The sequence below is a fragment of the Belonocnema kinseyi genome, chromosome 4 (genome assembly GCF_010883055.1).
Source record: "Belonocnema kinseyi isolate 2016_QV_RU_SX_M_011 chromosome 4, B_treatae_v1, whole genome shotgun sequence".
In the NCBI taxonomy this organism is placed as follows: Eukaryota; Metazoa; Arthropoda; class Insecta; order Hymenoptera; family Cynipidae; genus Belonocnema; species Belonocnema kinseyi.
Genome location: NC_046660.1, coordinates 68,506,460 through 68,530,337, shown reverse-complemented (window position 1 = coordinate 68,530,337; position 23,878 = coordinate 68,506,460). Strand labels below are relative to the sequence as shown.

General features: G+C 31.3%; 3 protein-coding genes across 3 annotated transcripts in view; all 3 read left to right on the top strand.

Moving 5' to 3' along the window:
- LOC117170947 (trypsin epsilon-like) overlaps positions 1–5,785 on the top strand; it is a 16,228-nt gene extending 10,443 nt beyond the window's left edge. The window contains exons 4-6 of the mRNA XM_033357989.1: positions 3,761–3,872; positions 4,803–4,898; positions 5,548–5,785. Coding sequence (XP_033213880.1) covers positions 3,761–3,872; positions 4,803–4,898; positions 5,548–5,785 — 446 coding nt within the window. The remainder of the gene's footprint in view (positions 1–3,760; positions 3,873–4,802; positions 4,899–5,547) is intronic.
- Positions 5,786–5,836: 51 nt separating this feature from the next.
- LOC117170945 (trypsin eta-like) lies at positions 5,837–6,220 on the top strand. The gene is made up of 2 exons (XM_033357988.1): positions 5,837–6,008; positions 6,057–6,220. The coding sequence occupies exons 1-2, from the start codon at positions 5,837–5,839 to the stop codon at positions 6,218–6,220; spliced, it is 336 nt and encodes a 111-aa protein (XP_033213879.1).
- A 4,431-nt stretch (positions 6,221–10,651) lies between these two features.
- Positions 10,652–23,878, top strand: part of LOC117170944 (trypsin-1-like) — a 21,736-nt gene continuing 8,509 nt past the window's right edge. Inside the window, exons 1-2 of the mRNA XM_033357987.1 lie at positions 10,652–10,784; positions 10,874–11,104. Coding sequence (XP_033213878.1) covers positions 10,652–10,784; positions 10,874–11,104 — 364 coding nt within the window. The remainder of the gene's footprint in view (positions 10,785–10,873; positions 11,105–23,878) is intronic.

The following is a 23,878-nucleotide window of genomic DNA, read 5'->3' as shown; positions in this document are numbered from 1 at the left end:
TTTACAAGCATGTATAAACAACACGTAAACATAAACAATAAGTAACTAGCAACGTTAAACATACGATTTTAACTTGATATTTATTTATAGTTCTTAGATAGTCAACCAATAATACTTTTTTTACGGCAAATTGTTTATTTTATTTTTTTTCACGGTTTTTTCATGAGTAAGATGTCTTCACAGCACTTATAGGAATAAGGTTTTTTCTCAGGATTTACCGAATTATATATTTTTTCGTAGCCTTTTACGGAGATGTGTTCTTCTTCACGGTGTTTTAAAGCAATGTATTTTTTTCACAGCGACCTAATAAACAATTTTTTTTTTACGACGTCTTTGAAAAATGTTTTTCTTCACAGCTTTATTTCACAGGTTTTTCTTCATAAGCACCGGCGATCTAATTCATAGGCTTCAAAATTTCAAATTCACAGCCTGCAGAACTTGAAATAAAAAATGTTTTTTTTCTTTCGAAATTAAAAGTTTTGTATTTAGAACAATGCAAATCAGGCGATTCCCTTAACTCATGGAAATCCACAAGTTCCTTGAATTCTCTAAATTCCTAGATTTCTCTGAATTTTCAATAATCCTTAAAAATTATGAATTCCTTAAATTCCCTAAATGCTCGAAAATCAATAAAATACTGAATTTGATCATATCCTTGAATACTTGAAATTTTCTTATTTCTTTCAATATTTCTGATTCCCGAAATTCCTTGAATTCTTCAATTTTCCAAAATAGTTCATTTCTAAAATTTTCGGATATTCTTGAGTATTGCAAATTTCTTAAATTGTTTTATTTTTGTAATTCCTGAAATTCCTTAAAACCTCTAAATTTTTTGAATTCCCTGAATGCTGGGAAATCCGTTAAATTCTCTGAATTCTCCGAAATCTTTGAGTTCCTTGAATATCTCGTATTCTTTGAACTTTCTGAAGTTCTATGTCTTTGAATTTCTTGAATTATTTCTATTCCCTGAATTCCTTAAATTTCTTAAATGCTCTGAAATCCTTGAAATTCTCTAAATTTCTAGAATTTTTGAAGTGCTCAGGAATTTCTGAAATTCTTTTGATTATGCAAAACCTCTCAATATTCTGAATTTCCCAAATATTCTAAAATTCTGTTAATTCACTAAAATGCTTCAATATTCACGTTTTCTAGATTACTCTACATTTCTGACATTCCTTAAGTTGTATATATGCTTTGAAGTTCTCTGAACTACCTTAAATCCTTAGATCTATTTAGATATCCTGAATTCCTTGAATATTTGAAATTCCTTGAATTCTTTAAATTCCTAAAATCCTTCAATTCAAAATATTCCTTTAATTATCTGAATTCGTGAAATTCTTGGAATTAATTGAATGTACTGAATTCATTGAATTCTTTGAGATTCTCAGTTTCTCTGAATTCCCGGATTTTTCTGAATTCCCTGCAATCCTTGACTTCCCAAATTCCTTGACATCCTCGGGTATTGTAAATTTCTAAAATCCTTTTAATTTTCTGACTTCCTGACATTCCTTAAACCCCCTAAATTTTTTGAATTCTCTTAGTGCTGGGAAATCCCTGAAATTCTCTGAATTCGCTTAAATCTTACAATACCTTGAATGTCTTGGATTCCTTAAATTTCCTAAATTCCCCAAATATTTTCAAGTTCTTTATTTTTTGAATTTCCTGAATTTTCTGAATTTCTTGCATTATTTCAATTTCCTGAATGCTTTAAATTTACTAAATTCTCTGAAACACCTAAAACTTTCTGAAATTCTGTTAATGGCCTGAAATCCTTAGATATCCTGGATTCCGTGAATATTAAAATTTTATTGAATTCTTTGAATTCCTTAAATTCTTTGATTTCCTTTAAATCTTTGAATTCTTTAAATTCTTTTGTTGCTTTGAATTCACTAAATAAATTGTATTTTTCACATTCCTTAACTTTTCCGAATTGCTTGAATTATCTGAATTCCTTCAATTATCTGAACTCTTAATTTTTGGTTCATATGATCTTGAAGATCTTCAAATGCGCTCATTTGCGCCATGAAAAAACATTTTTGCGTCACATTGATAACCGATATATCAGAGATCAAAAGGGAGGGGGGGCTGGAGTCATTTTTCTAAACTAATAACATTTTTTCGAATGCACCATACCTATATTTCATAACTTAAAATGCGATCAAATGCGCCACAACTAATAAATTTTTCACTACCTACTTAACAAAGAAATCATATTTTGGAGGGAGGGAGCAGTGAAACGTAGGTGTTAAATCCTTAACAATAATGTGCAATGTAAAGTTAAGGAGATGCATTCATTCATTTTCAAATGTATTCATATGCGCCATAATTTTTTCTAGATAATTTTAAAAATTGCCAAAGACATGGAGGTAACAAAATTTTACAAAGTTATGACGAACAAAATAAAAAGTTTGTAATGTGCACTGATAAAAGAAGTTTCCTATAGGGTTTCAAATGCGCTAATGTGCGCCATAAAGAACAAATTTTGCGCCACATTGATAACCGAGTTATCAGCGGTCGAAATGAGGGGGGGGGGGGGGGGGGCTGTTGTCACTTTTCTGAACTAATAATATTTTTCAAATTCATCATACCTATCTTTCATAACTTCAAATGTGCGCGAATGCGCCACCACTAAAAAATGTTGCGCTAGCTAATTAACAAAGATATCATATTTTACGAGGTGGAGCTAGTATAACGCAGCTGTTTTATCCTCAGCAGTGATGTGCAATATAAAGTTGCGGACATAGATTCATTCGTCTTCAAATACGCTCATATACGCCATATATTTTTTCTGAAAATTTTGATAATTGCCCAAAACATGGAGGTAACAAAATTTTATAAAGTAATAACCAACAAAATAAAAAGTTTTCAACCCGAATTGATAATGTGACTTTCCTATGGGGTTTAAAATGCGCTCATATGCACTACTTTTGAAATAAATTAAAAAACCATAATCAACCCCTTCATTACCAATTGTTACCGATCCATCACCCGTAGATATTTCCAAAGAACCTAAATTGCGCTTTACAATTTTATGAGGGGCTTTTCGTATAGGTTTTCAAATATTTTAATTATTTATTTGGAGATATCATTCGATAGTGAATCCTAACAAGTGGTAATAAGGGGGTTGATTATAGTTTTGGTTCCTTTTGAAAGTGGCGCATATAAGCGCATTATAAATCTTATTCCAAGAGACCTTTATACATTTTTATATTGCAATTTGGGTTATTTGGAGATATCATCGGTTGCTGGATTGGCAGCATGTCGTAATGAGGGGGTTGATTATGGTTTATTGTTAATTGCGAAAGTGACGCGCATAAGCGAATTTGAAATCCTATAAGAAGAAATCTTTATAAAGTTTTATATTGCAATTTAAGTTATTTGGAGGTATCATTGGAAAGTGGATCGTAAGAAGTGCTAATGAGGGGGTTTATTATGGTTTTTTGTCCATTTTAAAAGTGGCGCATATGAGCGCAATTGAAACCTTATGGTAATAGGGTGTAGTGTGTATTAGGGCCATATCTTGGCCAGATCGGGCCCCCATTTTCGGGTGCAGCTGTTCCTCTAGTTGAAAATGCCAAAATCTTAATCCCTAGACACTTTGGTCTTGATTCTGGCTGAGGACGAATTCGTCAAGGTGGACCCTTTTCTGATCACCTGCGAGCAGTTGCAGTACCCCTCATCAACAAAAAATCATGCCAGATACAGTATGCCTTCATGGGAAAAATTCTCAAGGGTGAAACTTGTGTCGCTTATTTTGAAGGTGGTAAGGATTCCTGTCAAGGTGACTCTGGTGGCCCCTTGGTTGTTAAAGGACGTCTTACTGATAAAGTTTCTTGGGGATATGGTTGTGCTCTGCCGAAAATACCAAGAGCGTATACCGAGGTTGGTTACTATCGATATTGAATCAAGAAGGATTCTAAAGTGTAAGGATTTCATCTTTGGTGCAAAGCTATAAAAAATGCATGAGTATCTTACACATGCAACTTACACAAAATGATGTAAGTTATTTAACGTCTACAAGCTAGAGTTGTGCTTATCTGCTATCATTAGATGAGAGAATAAAATTATGAAATAATAATTCATGCCTGTGTTAATTAATTGCCTTTTAGATTTGTGTTTTCAATTTATTAATATTCTAAAGACACGTGTTTTTAAGTTGATAATATGTCGTAGAATTCTAACTTTAAGATCGATATAGGTGGCCACGTGCCACTTTGTACCTTTACAAAATTATTAATTTAGTACTTTATGAATCATATAAATTTAACTACACTGAATTAGAAATCGAAGCAACCGTCGCTTTATCTACTTACTTACTCTTTTTTTGTGTGAGAGAGGAAAGCGAAATGACGATAAAATACACATGCTGATGCATACATTACTAATTTTATGACTTGTATACGAAAGATTTCCTGCTTATTCTTCAATTTAATAAGTATACATCTGTCAAAGAGAAGGGCCGCTTTCCGCAGCCATAACGTTTGCCAGATTCGAGTTTTATAAAATTCACTTTAACAATTAAGATATAACTGAACTACTAAACAAATCTTAAGCTTTTTACCATTGACAATTAAGTATCCAGAACTCATAGATGCAGGTGTGAAAATAATAATGAAATGTAATAGATACAAGAAAAGGATTCCAGAACAAGAATAATTTATTTCCAATAAATAAACATTGTACGTCAGACATTACTCATACACGTTAATACAGATTTAAAAATGACAATTAACATTGAATTCAATACCAACAATTAAGAATTTGCAAATTCTAATTTACAATTTTGAATATCTAATTTTCAGAATTCTCTATGATCCATGTACGATAGGTTGCGACTTTAGTATAGGCTCCTGGATATCCAGGTCGAGCACATCCATTGCCCCACGAAACGATTCCAAGTAATTTTCCAGCAATGGTGAAGAGGCCACCAGAATCCGCTTGGCAAACATCCTTTCTTTCCTCAAATTATTAAGCTGTTTTTTATTGATAGAGTACCATTAATTACCTTTCTTTAGATAGCGCTTGCGAATCTATAGCATGATGAGTCCATTGTAATTCGTCTGAATCCAGTGCAGTGACATTTTTAATCTGATTTTTCATTTCATTTATATTCCAAAAGTAGGCATTTTTACAAATTATCGAGAAAAAGCAAGTGCTCCTCCAAGATGAAAACAAGATGTTTAGATAACTAGTTATTTCTGTTTTGTTAGTTACTGCTACGGGTAAGTTACACTCTTAAAATCAAAAATTGCATTTACTGTAATAATTTAAGGCCAGTATTATTTAAATAATCAAAAGTTCACTTAATTATAATTTCAATTTTCTAATTACCCTCAAAAGAATTAGTAAACAGATTTCACAAATTCCATTCAGTGACTGAGTTGAATCAGGAAAAAGGACAACTGATTCCTATATAAAAAGTATCTTTTAAAATGTCAATATTAATTATTTGTAAAATATCAATTCATCATATCATGATAAAAGATTCATTTGGAACTGCAATGCATATCACCTCGAGTTTTGTATCAAACAATTATAACTTGGTAGTGAACCAACAACCATTGAAGCTGTGCCACACTACGTTTCTCTTCAAGCTTATGGATTCAGTTACCGTGGAGGAAGCATTGTCTCCGAAACTTGGGTTTTGACCTCGGGCCATTGCACAGTGAGTTATCCAGCTAAGTGGATCAGCGTTCGATCTGTAACCACACACTTCAGTTCAGGGGGAACTGTTCATCCAGTTGCAAAAGGTATCAGACACGAAAATTACAGGAGTAACTTGTAAGATGCTCCCGAAAACGAGGTAGCATTGTTACAGCTGAAAACACCCTTTGAGATGGGAACATCACGTCGACCAATTGCTGTTTTTGAAATGGCGACAATCACTGGATGGGGTGCCGTTAGAGAAGGAGGTAGCACTTCCAATGTTCAACAAACTGTGGACGTTCCCATAGTTTCGAAAGCTGTATGCAATGAAAACTACTATTCTGATGGAGGGCTTTCTGCTGGTTAGAATTGTGCTGCTTATCCTCAGGGAGGAAATAATGCTTCTTAAGGCAATTCTGGTGGTCCCTTGACCATTGCTGGCAAATTAGCTGGAACCGTTTTCTGGGGTAACGGATGTGCTCGCGAGGGATACTCTGGAGCATATACTGAAGTGGCAGCCTATCGCAAATTGGTCATGGAAAATGCACTCTTTAATTACTCAAATCTTTTATAAATTACGTCTGTCAAATAATTGTTAATTGCAGAATTGTAAATGTGAATTTGAGAGACTGTTTCGATATTATTCGAGGAGTTAGACAAGGATGCGTTATGTCTTCATGGTTATTTATATTATTTATGGACAAGTTTTTAAGAATAGCTTTTTTCAACGAAGAGGGTGTGGATCTCGAAACAGTAAGGGTACGTGGGTTAGCGTTTGCAGATGATAAGGTTGTTATGCAGAGTCAATCGAAGACTTGCAAAGAATGTAGAATAAACTAAATCCATTCATAAAGAGCATCGTCCTCAAAATTATCGCAAATTTAAAAAAAAAACTATGATGTTCAAAGGAAAGAGTGAGAAAACACTATGAAATATTATATTAAATCATGAGAGAATTGAGCAAGTTGATAAGTTCGTATACCTTGGTAGCTTATTTACCAGGGACGGGAAGATAGATGATGAGTTAGAGAGACGCATAAGCGAAGGTAAGAAGGTTATTGGTAGAGTAGGGCCCCTTATCAGAAGTACAAATATATTAAGTAAAGCTAAAATGGCAATACATAATTCTACATTTGTACCGACTGTACTATACTGTAGCGAGACATGGACCTATCAAGAAAAAGATAAGAGTAAAGTTAATGCAATTGAAATGAGATTTTTGCGCATGATATGTGGGAAAATTCTGATGGGCAAAGTGAGTAACGACATAATTCTCAAAGAATGTGGTGCAGAAGAGACGTAAGCAGACACAAGGGGCAGAAATCGGTTAAGATGGTTCGGGCATGTTGAAAGAATGCCAAATGAACGACTAACGAAACACGTGTATCTAGGTAAAGTAAATGGCAGTGTGTCGAGAGGCAGACCGCGGAAAAAATGGTTAGGATGCATGAACTAGACTCCAGTTAGAAGAGGCATAAAAAGCTACAGAAACATGGGAGCCTGTATGAAAAAATGCATGGACATAAAAGAAGTTAGAGAAGTATGTCAGGGCAGAAAAATATGGAGACAAATAGTTAATAAACAGAATGTCAGTAGAGTGTATGACGCCTGAAACAAAAGACCTTGGATAGTAATAGACCTAAATGGGGAACCTCACATGACGATTTTGTGTGGATCTTCACTTGGGGTGATTACTAGAGAAATTGATCAGCAACCTGAGACGGAGTAGTGTTGCGGAACGAACGTGTTATTTAAATAAATATCACGAGAATTCTGGACCACTCTAAAAATTTTATATCCCTCCCTCACATTACTCCCTTCCCCACCAAGTGAGTCACGCCTACCCAGAAAGAAAAATGGCCTAATGATGTAATAATAATAATAATACCTAGCTCCTAATTTCATTAAAACTGTATTGAAATTGTAATTAGCAGATTTTAGGCAAGTTTTTTCGTCTATACATTAAGTCTAACGTGAAGAAAATTTATTTTCATAATCAAACATAACTATGCAAAAATTATGAAATTTTCATGAATATTAGTAATTACTTGCAAAATTTTTCAAAAGTACCTAAATTTAAGCAAAAACCTTTTTCTAGCACATTTTTCTATTAAATTTATATTTATTAAAGCATGAATAATTGTTGTTAGATTTTTTTGTCGAACACAATTAATATTTTTATAAATAATGTTTTAATTAAATAAATCGTGACAATAACCGTTGATACGAGGCGACTCAGAGAGCACAAAGTTTGTATTTTCTTGGTACTTTTATCCTTGTTTAAAGACGTACATTTATATTTGGCATACGTTAATAGGAATTAAGACTTTAACCAATTGTGCTTTTATTAATTGCGTTTTAGCCTCTAAGAATATTTATCGCAAGTAAAATTGTTTCAAATAAAAAATTTTAACCTTAACGACACACATCTTTTTTCACTTACGACTTTTCTCTAAAATTATATTTTTTTTTAGAAAATCTAATTAAATGTACTTTTAGACCAGGAGTAGATATTTAGAAGGTCCACCTTTTAAAATTAATCAATATTTTAAAAATCTGCAAATTTATTTTATTTTTTTTTTTATTTTCTTTGAAAAAGATCAATTTTAGGATAAAAATGTAAAGACGGAAAATACTTACTGGGATGAGAATTATAAATTTTATGTATACATTTTTTATCTGAGGACAAGATATGTCAACTTCATTGAGAAAAAAACTAATCTAAAAACGAAAGTAAAAAATAGTGACAACTTTAATTCTATTAATCTGCGCCAAAAATTCTATTGAAATTTACAACTATAATGCAAAGGGAACCCCAAGGTCAAGTATAAAATCAATAATCTTGATCGACCTTTAGGTTGTATTTGATTCAGTTTTATTTCTTGCTAGTATCAAAACGGAAAAGACATACACAGGCAGCAAATAGTTTTTTTAATCTTCAATTATTTATTTATAAAAATTTTTCGAAATTACCTACTCGAATTACACTACGAAATAACTTGAAACTTTTTAGTAGTACTCTTAAAACTTCATATTCAACGATTTATTTTCATTCCTTTAGGTATAAATACAACATATAAAGTCTTACTCATGCCAAAACTGTTTTTGCTAGAATTTTTGCATGAAAGGGTGACAAAGGGGCAGTAACATGGGTGAAGGTGGTGTTGGGTAAGATCGATAAGAAGACAAGAAAGAAGGAAGAGGAATAGAGAAGTAAAGGTTGTAAATATGAGAGTATGTAGGTGTAAGAAAACTGTAAATATTGTAAATAGTATATAAGTATTCGGTCTCAGCCGCGGAGGCAGAGGCTGGCAATGCGAGGCATAGCGAGAAAATAGCAGCATGCGAGCGAGGCGAGGGCGAAAAAGAAACGGTTATCTAAAATGCATTTGAAAACAATCCACAATTTTTTTATCAATCACTTTTTGATTAGATGCGTGGTTTTCATTTTAATTGTGGAAAAAATCATTAACAGTAAAAAAAATGTGCCGGCTGCGTAGGCACATTCTCATCACAACTTTGATCTTTTAACTCCTTTTTCATCTCGCGTCTGGGATTGAAAAAAAATTTTAAACGTTTTTAATTCTATTTTTTTTAAATTAAAGCAAAAAACAAAACTATGAAAAATTATTTGTAACAGATTAATTTTTTTTACATTCTCATCAGAGAAGATATTAGATTTGTGTAACAGTATCTCCAGGACGTTGGTTTTTTCGGCCCCCACTGGTTCTCCATCTGGGAGAAACACATTCAAACGTAGCGTGTCGGTAGTCGGCTCTGTTACATGCTGCGAAGACCAGCCTAGTGTGAAGCTGAAAATGCACGAGTACGAACCCTAGCTGTCCCGACTTCACGAATAATGATTTAGCCGCTACGCAATTTATTCCGGTTTTGAAATCCCGAATTACCCTCAGAATGGTTAGAGTTATTGCGAAGAGGAAAATATCATTTCCTGTAACATGTTCATATACATACATAGCAATAAATTAGTTTTTAACAAATAAAAAACGAATTTTCGACAAAATAGTTCAATTTTAAACTTAAGATATACCTAAAGACATTCATTTCTTAACTGAAAATTTTAGTTAATACTTAAGTTTGCAATTTAAAAAATTATTTTCAGCACAAAAGACGTGGATTTTCAACCAAAGAAGTGATTTTTTAAAATAAAACAGATTAAATTTCGACACAAATTACAATTTTTCAAGCAAACATTTTTTTAAACAATTTCTTGAATTTTTAAATTCAGAAACGAATTTAGGCACGTAGTTGAATTTTCAACCGAAAAAGATACATTCTCAACGAAAAAATGAATAGTTACATTTCCAGTCAAAAAAATTGTGAATCCAAAAATAGTTCCAACAAAATATTTAAATATTTAGGAAAATATTGAATTTGCAAACAGATAATTTGGTTTTGAATGCAATACGTTTGTACCAAAAAAATTCCAAAATTTTAAAATAAATTTTAAGACCACTAAAAACTAATTTTAAAGAACATAGATAAATTTTCAATGAAAAACGGTTACATTATCAGTTTAAAAAATAAATTTACAACAAATTTTTTTTATCAAAATAGTATTTAATTTCCAACAAAATATATCAATTTCAAACCATATAGTTGAATTTACTGCTAAACAGATAAATTCTTAAACAAAAATCGAATGCTTAATCTTTACCAAAGCAGATGCATTTTTAAGCGAGAATAATAATTTAATACTAAAAAACATACACTTTTAACTGAAAACGGGCACTTTTCAAGCAAAAAAAAAAAAACTAAATTTTCAACAAAATATTTGGTCTTCAACGAAAAAATAAATAAATTTTCCACTGAAAAGTATAAATTTTCAACCCAAAAACAAGAGCGAATTCTCGATTTTTCGAAAACTGTTAGAAATTTTTAAACGTTTTTTTTTTTAATGAAAGTACATTCAAAGGACTACGGCGCAATTACCAATTCGATTCAGTAGCGCTCGAATCATCCGTGAGAGCAGACGTGAGTCATAATGAGTTCTGTGTACGCGAAACGTTTAGAAGCGGTCTTCTTGTGTACCCATCCAAAGGGACCACTTATGTCCTATACAACCGCTGCTAAATACATCAAAAAGTCGAAATGGTTCGTGAAGAAGTGGGTTGAGCGTTAGAAAGCCAATGAAACAGTCGACGATCTTCCTGAAAGAGGCAAATCGCGAGCAACAACTTCTCTAAGCCCGGTTTTGGGTGTTTAGAGCTCTTCACCGAGAACTTGAATGCTCCGAAAATCCTCCAAATATATGAACGTGGTCTTCTAAGGTCTGCTACAAAGATGTTTGGAGCCGATACGGCCGATTGTATCTTGCAAGAAGATAACGACCCGAAACATCGAAGCCGTCTTTGCACCGCCTGGAAAACAGAAAAGGGCATCACAACGTTGGACGAAAATGTCTGGAATGTCTTAAAGAGGAAGCTTGCGGGAAAACGTGTGTTCACCCTGAAACAGCTCTCGCAAAAAATCAGGAAGATATGGCAAAAATTACCAACGGACTGTGCTGAAAAATTAGTGGAAAGCATACCGAAAAGGTGACAGGCCATTCTGGAGAAAGATCGGGATTGGTGTATTTGTTAGGTAGTAGCGCCGTAGTCCTTCGTGAGTACTTTTATTTAAAAGAAAAAACGTTAAAAAATCTTTAACAGTTTTCGAAAAATCGAGGACTCGCTCTTGTTGAACAGACTGTATATTAAATTCGATTTACAAAAATTCAAAAAAGCTTTAAAAAATATAAAAATATACGAAACAATCATTATATTGTTTTCTATATGTATCATCAAATTAGGATATCAAATCTAATCCGAGATTCGTAAGCAGCGTCTGAAACAACCAAAATATACATTTGTAAGGTCAAATACGATCAATTTTGAGGATTCCGTCCGCCATCTTGGCTCCGCCATCTTGAATTTTGCAAATGTCACCTCAGATTCATAATCAGCGGCCCCGAAAACTTTTATACACCAAATTTAGTCAAAATCAGTTGATTTTTTGAAATTCGCCATTTTTACCTGGTTTCGGTCACCATATTGAATTTCAACTTATTATCGATCTTATATTGTAGAGAAACACAATATGCCACCAGATCCAGAGAATTAGCAATCTGCGTTGATTATTTCTTCTTGAAATTTACGAATTTTTGGAAGAAAAAGTTTTGTAATTTGCCATTTTTTCGCTCTTAGCCGCTATTAAAAAAATGGCGCCAGATAGGACGATTCTAAGGTCAGATTCGGAAAGAGCATGAAAAAATACTAAAGAATGTATGAAGTTTTGTAAACATTCAACAACTTTTACCTGAAGAACACAGCAGTTTAAAAGTTGGAGCAATTTGTGTCATTTTGGTATTTTCACTAAAAAACAAAGGATTTACAATCAAGGAAAGATGCTTTCAAATCAATAGTTTCCTAAAAGACGAAATTTCAAAAATTTAATTTGCAACCGAAAAAAACAATTTTACATCAAATAAGTAAGATAATTGAATAATAATATAATAATAATAATTGAAAAAAGTCGAACTTTCAAAAAATACATAGATTTTCAAACAGATAGTTGAATTTATCAACTGAAGATGCCAATTTTTTAACCGGAAATGGTATAGTTTAATATTTAGCGCTAAAAATATTATCAAACAAAAAAAAAGTATTTCAAGAAAATAGTTGGATTTTTAACAAAAACATAATGAATTTTTACAATAAATAATCATTTTCAAACAAGAAGAAAAATTGTCTTCTAAAAAGATGAATTTTTACCTAAAAAAAACACATTTTAACTGAAAATTGCAAACTCGAACGCAATTTCCGATAAAAGTATTTATTTTCAATTATGAAACAGATGTTCTCATTGTTAGCCTTAAATGTAAACTCGACTATTAATAAAAATAAAAACAAACTCTAACTATTTTTGGTTGAATTCAATCCTTTTTAGTTTGAAACTTCTAGTATTATAATTTTTGTATTGAGAATGCATCTTTTTTTATAAAAAATTTTTTCATTTATTTGAAAATTAACTTTCCTGATAAAAATGTTTTGAACTGAAAATTTAACTGATCAGTTTTTTGTAAACAATGTATCCTGTTTAGTTTAAAATTTAACTATGTGGTTGAACGTTTATCTTGATTGTTAAAAAATTATTCTTCGCATTTGAAAATTGATCCATTTTTGTTAAAAGTTCATTTCTTTATATGTAAAAAACTGTTTTCTTGAAAATTTATTATCTTGCTGTTGAAAATTTCAATATGGCCTCAGAATTTGTCCTAAGCGTCACACTTTTCTTCTATATACAAAAATTAGGGAAAACCTTGGGGAATTTTTAGTTACACAAGCCATACAAATCAGGTGTCTGCACGAGACAAGTGACTAGACTACGCTTACGGATTTTGAGCCGCTGAATCCAAATCTGGCCTCCAAATTTATCTTGCACGTCTCAGTTTTCCTCTAGATGCAGGAAATAAGGAAAATCCTAGAGATAATTTGCACGTTATTTTGATAGTACCAGTATACGCGAAAAAAGACACATCGCTATTATATTGTTAAGTGCAACGACTTCCAGAGACTTAATTTGTACACAGAAATTCTTTAGTGTGCCTTCTATTTCCCCTAGCTTGAGTAATCCTAGGGAAATTATAGGTATTTCTCAGATTACATATATTTACACTGGGAAGAAAACCTAATATCCTTTACATTTTTGCATGCGAAATCAGTCACATGTCCCGTGCAATTTATTTTTAGTGGGCCTTTGGGACCAGAAATTTTCTAGGCTTTTCTTTACATTTTGCATCTAAAGAGAAAATGGAACAAGCCCAAAAAAATTGGAGTTCAAAATTAGATTTAGCACGCGAATCTGCAAAGGATATGGCATTTTTTCCCCTGTACATATCTATATAATATGAAAAAGATCTTCAATCTCCATAGAATTACCGAAGTATACTAGTATTATAGAAATAACGTCCAGAATATACCTTGGTTTTTGCCTATTTTCTGCATCTAGGGGAAAACTGAGACGTGCACAAGAAATTCTGAGGCAAGATTTGGATTTAGCGCCTCAAAATCCATAAGATTAGCCTAGTCACTTGTTTCTTGAAATCAAATTTTCTTATGGCCTGTGTGAACAGAAAATCTCTAGGCTTTTCCCTACTTTTTGCATCAAGGGTGAAAATTGTAAAAGCTCGAAAAAATTAGTGATCAAATTTAGATTGAGAGCGCAAAACTGCAGAGGAAATAGCATTTTTCTTATTTTTTGCTTTATAAGCCAGTACAACATGCGCAAGACCTTGAATTTCCCTAAAATTATCTTAGTTAGGGGAAACGGTAAGCACACCAGGGAATTTCTGTGGATGAATTTAGAATATGGCACCAGTGCGTTTATTCTTCCGTATACTGGCATTATCAAAATTGTATCCAGAATATCCTTGGTTTTCCCCTGTTTTCTGCATCTAGGGGAAAACTGAGACATGTGGGGCAAATTCTAAGGCCATATTTGGATTCAGCGGCCTAAAATTCATAAGGGTAGCCTAGTCACTTGTCTCGTGCAGACAACTTTTTTTGTGGGCCTGTGTAATCAACGAAAAATAAAATCGTTACATTTGTAGTAAAAATATGATTAATCATAAGTTTTTAATGAAAATGTAACGACTTTATTTATGGTTAATCGTTAACCGAAAACATCAAAGTTTTGACAAAATAATAAAGTGGTGGGGGACGAAAAATCACACGTTCTGGAGACGCTGAATCATCGTAATGTGGTTACAAGAAGCGCAATATGGAATTGCCCAATGAGACTGATACCAAAAATAAAATTATTAATTAAGCAATGAAATCGCAATGATAAATATTTCAAAAAATTTTAATTTTCTCTAAAAAGAAAAAACTGCATCCCTTTTTGACTTCAGATATCAAAAGAAATTACCAGGATAATATAAAGGAGTTTCAAATTAAATCTGAAACCAACGAAAAAGTGTCAAAAGCAAAAACTATCGGTCCAAATGCTCCAATGTACATAGGTAGTCAATTTCAATATAAAATACAAAATTTTACCATTTTTGGAACTCAGATTTTAAAAGATATATTGTAAGGGTTGTAAAATAAAATTTTACAGTAAATTTGAAATAGTCGGAAAAGTGTCCAATTTTAGAAAACCTTTGCGTGTATTACGCCTGTTAACAGGCACTGTCAACTTTAATATAAAATTTAAAAAACATATTATACAGGAAATACAAAAAAAATGTCAAATTAAATTACTGATTATCAGAAAAATGCAAAATTTAAGAAAATCTGCCGCGGTCACTTTTAATATGTGTAAGGTAAAAAAGTGTCTAATTTGACACTTTTCAAATATTAAAAAGTTTAATACATTTTTTTATGCCCTTGGGAAATTTTTGTTTAGAATCTGGAGTTTATAAACTATATACTTTTTTATTTAATATTAAAATTGAAAAAATATTAAAATAAAACTTTCGATTATCTGAAAAGTGTCAGTCAAAGAAAAAAATTGCCACGTTCAATTTCAATGAAAAATAAAAAAGAGTGAACTTTCATAAAAATATGATTATTAGTATTATATTTTTACTCAAAATGTAACGATTTTATTTTCCGTTGAAACATTATCATTTTTAGTTGAAAATTCAACTATTTGGTTAAAAATTCATGTATTTTGTTCATCATTAGTCTTATCCAATAATTTAACCATTCCATTTTTGGTTTAATATTTATTCTTATTTATTTTTTCTTCTTGTTTGAAAATTCATACTTTTTGTAGAAATTCATGATGTTTTTGTTAAAAATAATAATTTTACTGTTCTATTTCTGACTGAAAAATTATCTTAACAGTTGACAAATCCAACGCCCTGTTTCAAAATTCATGTACTTTTTGGAATTTCCATGTTTTTTTTCAGTAAAATATTCTTCTTGCTGGAAAATGGTTCCATCTCTACAAATTTTGTTCAAAATCCTTCTTCATTTTTCGAAAAACTTATTTTACTGTTGTTTACAATTAATTTTTGTCAATTTAATAATTTGCGTTAAAAATAAAGTATTTTTCAACTAAAAATTTGTCTTTTTTCATGAAAATTTATCTTTTTGGTGAAAAAATTATTTTTTTTGGCTAAAAATTTAAATATTTGGTTCGCCCTCGTCAAACTCCAGTTTCCAGGCTTCCCACAGGGAGATCGATGATCCATAACGAATGAAGCTGACTATTGTTATAAGACTTTGGCCAGTCAGAAAAACTGAAATTACAAAATCATTGATTAATTTAATTTAAATTAACAAAATTAATTAATTTATACAATTACAAACAATTTGAAGCAAGATTGATCAATATCGGTTAATATTTACAGTAATAATGTGAATCTTTACATTCTGCACATTTACACTGCTATTTTCCAACAAATTCAGGCTAAAGACGGTATTTTTTTGGATTTTTCCAAATACATAATCCTCAATTTACAAGTAGAGTGTTTCCAAGTATTTTGTGCATAGCTCTGACTTTTATTAATAATTTATAGCTTATTATAAATTAAGTTATTTTCTGCAGAATATTTAGTACTTTGTAAAAATACTTAATTTGCTTAACAATTTGACCCCCGTGAACCGTAAAAAATACTATTTTCTGCAACTGATGACACAATCAATGAATGGTCAAAGTGCTTTTATTGATTTAAGATATTTAGCAATCGAGTACTCGGTTCTGAATTTTTAGGCCGCACGGTTTATTAATTTTGTCTCATTTCTTGCATGCGTCATCTACATACGCATATCTTGAAGCACACAGAGCCGATTTAAAAAAAAAATCATCACATTATAGATTACACATAATCTAGATCATACTTGTCGAAAGTGCGTATGGAGCTAGAACTACGCGTTACTACTACTGTTCTTCCCTTTTGGTTATTAAATAAAATATAAACATTTTACAGAAAAAAGTGGCTCTGCTTGCTTTGAGATATTATTATTTAGATCAGCTATACAAAAAACTAAAGAAAAATATTCAAATGTGCGGCCTACGAATACAAACGCGATTGCTACTCTGAACCCAGGTGGAAATGTCGGTAGTGTGCCGGACTTGACCACCTGCGCAGTACTGGCCTAGTAGTACCCACCAGTAGACAGGTGGTAGTTTGACCAGTACTGGCTAATGGTTAGTTCCACGATTAGGGAAATACTCTACCAGTAGTGCAAAACTCGAGCTTAGAAAAAATTAGCTTATAAATGTTGTTGCGGTGTTTTAAAATTACGAGGAATGGTATATTTAATTAACGTGAAAACATTTTTTTAACAAAAATATTTTTAAGCTCTTTCCACACAAATAGCTGATCCAAAAAATTACATTTTATGCTTTTGTGAAAAGTTGCTAAAATAATATAAAAATATTTAAATAATGACACGAGTTAACCAAACTTTTCTGAAAAAAAATTTCAAAATATTATTTTTTAGTTATCTTCATGGAAAATGATCAAGGACCTTCAAAAATTAACATCTAATGTTATAGTGCAAAATGGATGAAATGATCTAAAAGGATAAAAAACAAAAAATGACACTTAAATAAAAAGAACTTATCAGTCAGCTTGAGAAATTTCGAGTTCTACTTCACAAACAATTATACGGTTCAAATAAACGCGGCAGAATAGTGACCAATCGGTACAAAGACTTGACAGCGAACCAACGCTGTTTCTCTATAACGATACAAAATGTTATCGTATCCGTAAACGCAAAAAAATATCTGTGATGAATGGAACATCAGACTTGATATAGATGCATAAAGAACACAATTTGCTATTATAGTGATAAATAGTTTAAAGTGTGAACATTAGTGTATACAAAAATGTTGTCAGAGTTGCCTAATTGACAAAGAAATCTTGAATTTTAACGAGGGTGGGACATCCGATTCTGAATGCATGGTTACGCCTGAAAGGCTCTTCAATTTAGCGCAAAAGATTCAACTTTTAAAGAAATATTTTACGCTGGCTTAACTTTTTAGAGAAGAGTCGCGCGTGCCCACAGGTTCTGGCTCACAAATTGTGTCGGCAGATGATAAAGAAGTACACAGTGACTCAGACACAATTATTGGAGAAAAACGCAGAAAAACAAACGCAAATTCAAAAATTACTGCGCACCCCTCTTTTATACCGGACTTAACTAATTCTTCAGAATATGGAAAACGGGCAATATTATCACAAATAACTATTTTTTAACATTTTTTCGGTTCGGGGGTAACCACCGGCATTTTGGTAGACCAGTGGTTTGCCAATACTGCCACAGTATTGGCAGTTAGATCTGCGCTTGTGCTGGCACGCCAGTACCGCCAAGCATTACAAGCCAGTACTGGTATAGTACTGGCCCAGTACAGCTAGTCAGTAGTGAAACTCCAGCAGGCTGTACTGGGTCAGTACTGAGCCGGTGGTGTATTGCTACCTGGGATATCGACAAAATGATACTTTCATTGTTATGGTATAATGGTATCTTACAAAAACTGTTATTATGATATCGCAGATTAATTGATTTTTTATGCACAGAGTCAATTTATTTATATAATTACAAACAAGTGAATAAAATATTCAGGAAAATTGGTACCATAAGTCGTTTGTTTAAACAACTTCTTTCGTCGTAAATCGTAGAAAAATATTATGTACTGCATTTAATCAGACAATCAATGAATGGTGAAAGTACTTTCTTTTAAGGGGGCGACCCATGTAACGGCTTCAAAAAATCGATTTTTTTTCTTTTCTTAAATGGAAGCTTGTCATCCCAAAAATATGCTGTAAAAGTTTCATAGTCGCAGGTATATTCTTTAACCCCTGAAAGGCCCCTCGCGCTAGCCTGCCGATGCTGCATTTTTTTCAACATGTGAATCTTTAAACGCGTTTTTCTCTGTTTCATATTTTTCATAATTGCCTGGAAAATAACTAAAAAAGTATTTGACCGATTGAGTTCTCCTTGCATACACTTTTTTTGATTCACACAGAAGCTATTAATATAAACTTCAAGAAACCTTTTTGGTTTTTCGTTTCAGACGAATCTGTGAGAAACTAGAGTGCAAGCAATTTCACTTCTCCCGGCTGCACATATTCAAAATCTGCCCTTATAATTAAAAAGTTTATTCATATTTATGGCTAAAAAAATTTTATTTCTTATTTCAAAATTTAGCAATTGAGTTCTCGGTTCTTAATTCTTAGGCCTGACGGCTCACCATTTTTAAATCCTTTCTTGCATATGTCATCTACATTCTCATATCTTGAAGCGCACTGAGCCGCTGTTTCAATAAAATCATTACATTATATATTATAATCTAGCTTATATGGGCTGAAAATACATGTACATCTTACACTGCGCGTTACTACTACTGTTCTTCCCTTACAATGACTTTGTAATACGGATGGTTTGAAACATTGAAACATCGTACTCGTTACCAAAAGAAAATAAATCAGAGGAGCCACTGTTTTTACGATGTACAAGAGAAAAATTGATTAAACAAATGATTTTTTTTTAATATTCTAAATATTCTGAAGAAAATAAACTTTAATGATTCCTGCGACTTACATGCGGAAACGATTGTGAAAATAAATAATAAATATTTTAACAAATCAGACTAAGTTGTCTAAAGACTTTAATTATTTCTGTTCACGTTCACTAATTTTGTCTGAGTATTTTATTCACTCGTTTAAAATTATTTACATAAATTGATTCATAAACGGATATCAGAGTGGCTATCGCGTCTAAATTTTGAGACCGCATGTTTGAATACCTTGGTCTAATCGTTTGCATACCTCATCTAAATAAGCCTATATAGAAGCAAGCACGGCTATTTTTTCTATAAAATGTTCATATTTTGTTTAATAATCAAAATGGGAAGAACAGTAGTAGTAACGCGCAGTGTGATATGCGTATGTATTTTCGGTGCGTATAATCTAGATTACAATCTATAATATAATGATTATATTCAAAAATCGACTCTGCGTACTTCAAGATATGAGTATGCCAGAAATGAGTCAAAAATATTCAACCGTGCGGCCTAAAAATTCAGAACCGAGTACTCGATTGCTAAATATCTGAAACCAAAAAATCACATTGACCATTAATTGATTGTATCATCAATTGCAGAAAATAATATTTTTTACGGTTCACGAGGGTCAAATTGTTAATAAAATTAACTTTCTTTTTTACAAAGTACTAAATATTCTGCAGAAAATAACTTTGTTACTGAAAATTACTTTGTAACTTTGAATTTGGTACAAAACTTCGGTGCAAATTCATAAAATGTAAAGATTTACATATTACTGCAAATATTAACCGATTTTCATGAATCTTTTTTTCAATTTCTGATAGCTATAAAATTAAATTAATTTTGTTAATTGAAATTAAATTAATCAATGATTTAATGTCACTTTTTCTAACTGGTTCAGATGCGTTTGCCATTCTGATAAAGGACTTTAATGTTGAAAATTGAACAATTTTGTTGAATTTTTTATTCTAATTTATCTTTTTAGGTTGAACATCCATCTTTTTTAGTAAAAATTATTCTTCCTATTTTAAAATTATCTACTTTCGTAGAGATTGTTTTTTCAATCTGAAACGTAGAAAATTTGTTGTTGTTTTGTTGCTTGATAAAAATTGGAGTCATATTATATTGCGCAACAGGGGACGAATGGCGACAATTGCACGAGTTTGAAGTTAGCTGCCCGAGTGAAGCGAGAGTAGATATCACACGAGTGAAATTGTTGCCTTGCCCCAAGTTGCGCATATAATTTTTCATACAAAATATATCGAAAATTGACTTGAGATGCCTGAAGCTTCTTTGCGTCTCATCAAAGGTGTTATTGATTGTAAATACGTAGTCGATGACAGATAGAGGTTACAATGACACGCTGAAGATTAATTAAATAGTATATTGCGTATCAAGTGGGAGAAGGTGGGGGGGGGGGTCCAGGGTGAAACACGTGCGGTGATGCAGGGGGCGAAGCCCCCGGCTTGGGGGTTTGAAGGGCGGGGCCCCCCGTTATAAGGAAATATCAATCCTGATTTAAATAAAAGAATCATTAACATCCCCGTACTTACAATAAGAAGTAAAAAAAATTTTTCAAGTTTATCGATAAGCTTCACAGAACAAAGTACCGATATTTTCGTAGATTGTCCACTGTTTACCAATTAAGACGTGATATCGATAAGATTATAAGCATTTATTGATTTTTCTGTTCGCTCTGCTCTAACGCAAGCGCAATGGGGAGCTTGCAAGCTGCTCAAGTCAAAGTTCCACGAAAATTTGAATTAGATAAATGAAAAATTTCTCTTTCTAATACAAATTACTAGTAAAAGTTTCTAGGTTATTCACAAAACATCTTAAAAGTTTAAGTTATTTATTTTGAAAACTGTGGCGAGACGAGCACGCTACAGTTATCGCTAAAAACATCGATCGTTCACGATCGAAGGTGGAGACTGAAATTAGCCTCTATTCTCAAAACGAAGTTCGATAAGAAGGAGAATGGTTGTAGCCAACCGCAGATAAAATAGAATGTATATACTTTCGATACCGGTTACGGCGTAAAGAGACTTTCGCAGTCGCCTGTTTCAACTTTCTAGTCTAGGCTTGAAAACACAACTTTCGACGCGCTACGGGGGCATCAAAACTCAACTTTTTGATACATGTATTATGAAAAATTATTTTTTTAATGGATTAAAAAAAAAAATTTAATTTCCGTTTTTGATAAAAGCAGAGTGCAATAGAGAGTCACAATGCATTAGAAATATCAGTTGGTAGAAACATGGTGCCCCCTACTCGCCCGTATACCCGTGATGGTCATTTGATTGATATATATATATGGCACGCACACAACCTGATATCGGCTTTAACTCAGGCAGATTTAGAATTGAGGCTGTTGGTATTTTACTGTTCGATCCCGAAGCAAGCAATTTTGTGACAGATACAATCTGACAGATAAATGAGTCAATTTCGTGTGTTTTTAACTATCCAGTGTTTCACCTTAAAATCCGTTTGTACATTTTGTACATTTTGTATATTTGTGCTATAATTATTATCCATAGCTGGTTCAATTTAATGCCAGATTAAGCAAATCTGCAAATACCTAAAGAAATTGTAGGTTATGTTTCTATGTTTACCTTTCAGCTCCACTCTCCTCATCATTGTTTTCAGGTTCAGATTCAGGTTCAGGTTCCAGATTAAGTTAGTTTTGTTGATTTTATCTCCATTTTCCTAAAAAGTCATCTTTTTTTGGGTAGCAAAATCAACTGTATTGATGAACACTCGTCTATTTCGAACAGCTAGTTACATCTTTTAGGTTTTAAATTAGAAACAGTTAAATTCATTTAAAAAATACGAATTTTCAACGAAATACTTAAATTCTCAACTAAGAGAAAGTAATTTGAAAAACAAACAGTTGAATATTCAGTTAAAAAAGTTAATGAAAAAAAAAAATTTCAATAAAAGAAATTAATTTTGAACTAATTGTAAGATTACGAATCTTTTACAAATAAAATTTCAACCAACAAGTTGAATTTTCAACAAAATGCTTGAATTCTCAACTAAAACAAATTACTTTTCAACCAAACAGTTCAATTTTTAACCAAATAGTTGAATTTTCATTTCAAAAATTGAGTTTTAACCCAGAATATAAATTTTCAACAAAAGAGATGAATTATGAAGAAAGTAGTTTAACTTTCAACCAAAGAGTGGAATTTTCAATCAAAGAATATCAATTTTTTACAAAAAACGCAATAGTTGATATTTCAGCCACAGAAGATTTTAAATTATAATTTAATAAAAAATTAATTTTTAGCCAAAATAAGATTTTTAAATAAAATAGTTCAATTTTTAACAAACGATGAATTTTCAACTAAGATTAGGAATCTTCAACCGAAACAATGAATTTCGAAGAAAGTAGTTCAACTTTCAACCAAAAAGTTGAATTTACAATCTAAGAAGATGATTTTTTAACGAAAAATCTACTATTTGATATTACAAACAAAACAAGATTTTGTTTTAAATTAGAAACAGTTAAATTCATTCAAAAAATACGAATTTTCAACGATATTCTTGAATTCTCAACTTAGAAAAATTAATTTTAAAACAAACAGTTAAATATTCAGTTAAAAACTAATTTAAAAAATTTTTTTACTAAAATAAATAAATTTTTAACTAATTTCATTTCAATTTTGAACCAAATAGTTCAATTTTCAGTTTAAAGTTGAGTTTTAACCCAGAATATAAATTTAAAAAAAAATGAATTTTCAATTGAGAATATGAATCTTGAACCAAAAAGATGAATTTTGAAGGAATTAGTTCAACTTTCATCAAAAAGTTGAATTTGCAATCTAAGAAGATGATCTTTCAAGAAAAAACTTAATATTTGATATTACGAACAAATAAAGACTTTGTTTTAAATTAGAATCAGTTAAGTTCATTCAAAAAATATGAATTTTCAATGAAATATTTAAATTCTCAACTAGGAAAAATTAATTTAAAAACAAACAATTGAATATTCAGTTACAAAAATTAATTAATGAAAAACGTTTCACTAAAAGAAAGACATTTTAAACTAATTTTATTTCAATTCTTAACCATATAGTTAAATTTTCAGTTAAAGACTTGAGTTTTAATCCAGAATATAAATTAAAAAAAAAAAAAAAAAAGTTTAAACTGAGATTATGAATCTTTAACCAAAAAGATTAATTTTGAAGGAATTAGTTCCACTTTCAACCAAAAAGTTGAGTTTAAAATCTAAGAAGATAATTTTTTAACGAAAAATCTAATATTTGATATTACAAACAAAAAAAGATTTTGTTTTAAATTAGAAACAGTTAAATTTATTCAAAAAATACGAATTTTCAACGATATTCTTGAATTCTCAAATTAGAAAAATTAATTTTGAAACAAACAGTTAAATATTCAGTTAAAAAACTAATTAAAAAATTTTTTTTACTAAAATAAATAAATTTTTAACTAAAAGTAAGATTATGAATCTTTAACCAACAAATTGAATTTTAATGAAAGTAGTCCAACTTTTAACAGAGTTAAATTTTCTGCCTAAAACGTTGAATTTTCAATTAAAATACTTAAATTCTCAACTAAAACAAATTATTTTTCCACCGAACAGAAACCTTTAAATGTATATGAAGTATACGAATTTTCAACAAAATACTAGAATCCTTAACTAAAAAAATTAATTTTCAACTTAACAGTTTAATTTTCTGTCAAATAGTTA

Coding starts and splice junctions, on each gene's coding strand:
- LOC117170945 (XM_033357988.1), top strand. CDS start 5,837: ATGGGAACATCACGTCGACCAATTGCTGTTTTTGAAATGGCGACAATC. Junction 6,009..6,056: donor TGATGGAGGGCTTTCTGCTG/GTTAGAATTGTG, acceptor ATGCTTCTTAAG/GCAATTCTGGTGGTCCCTTG.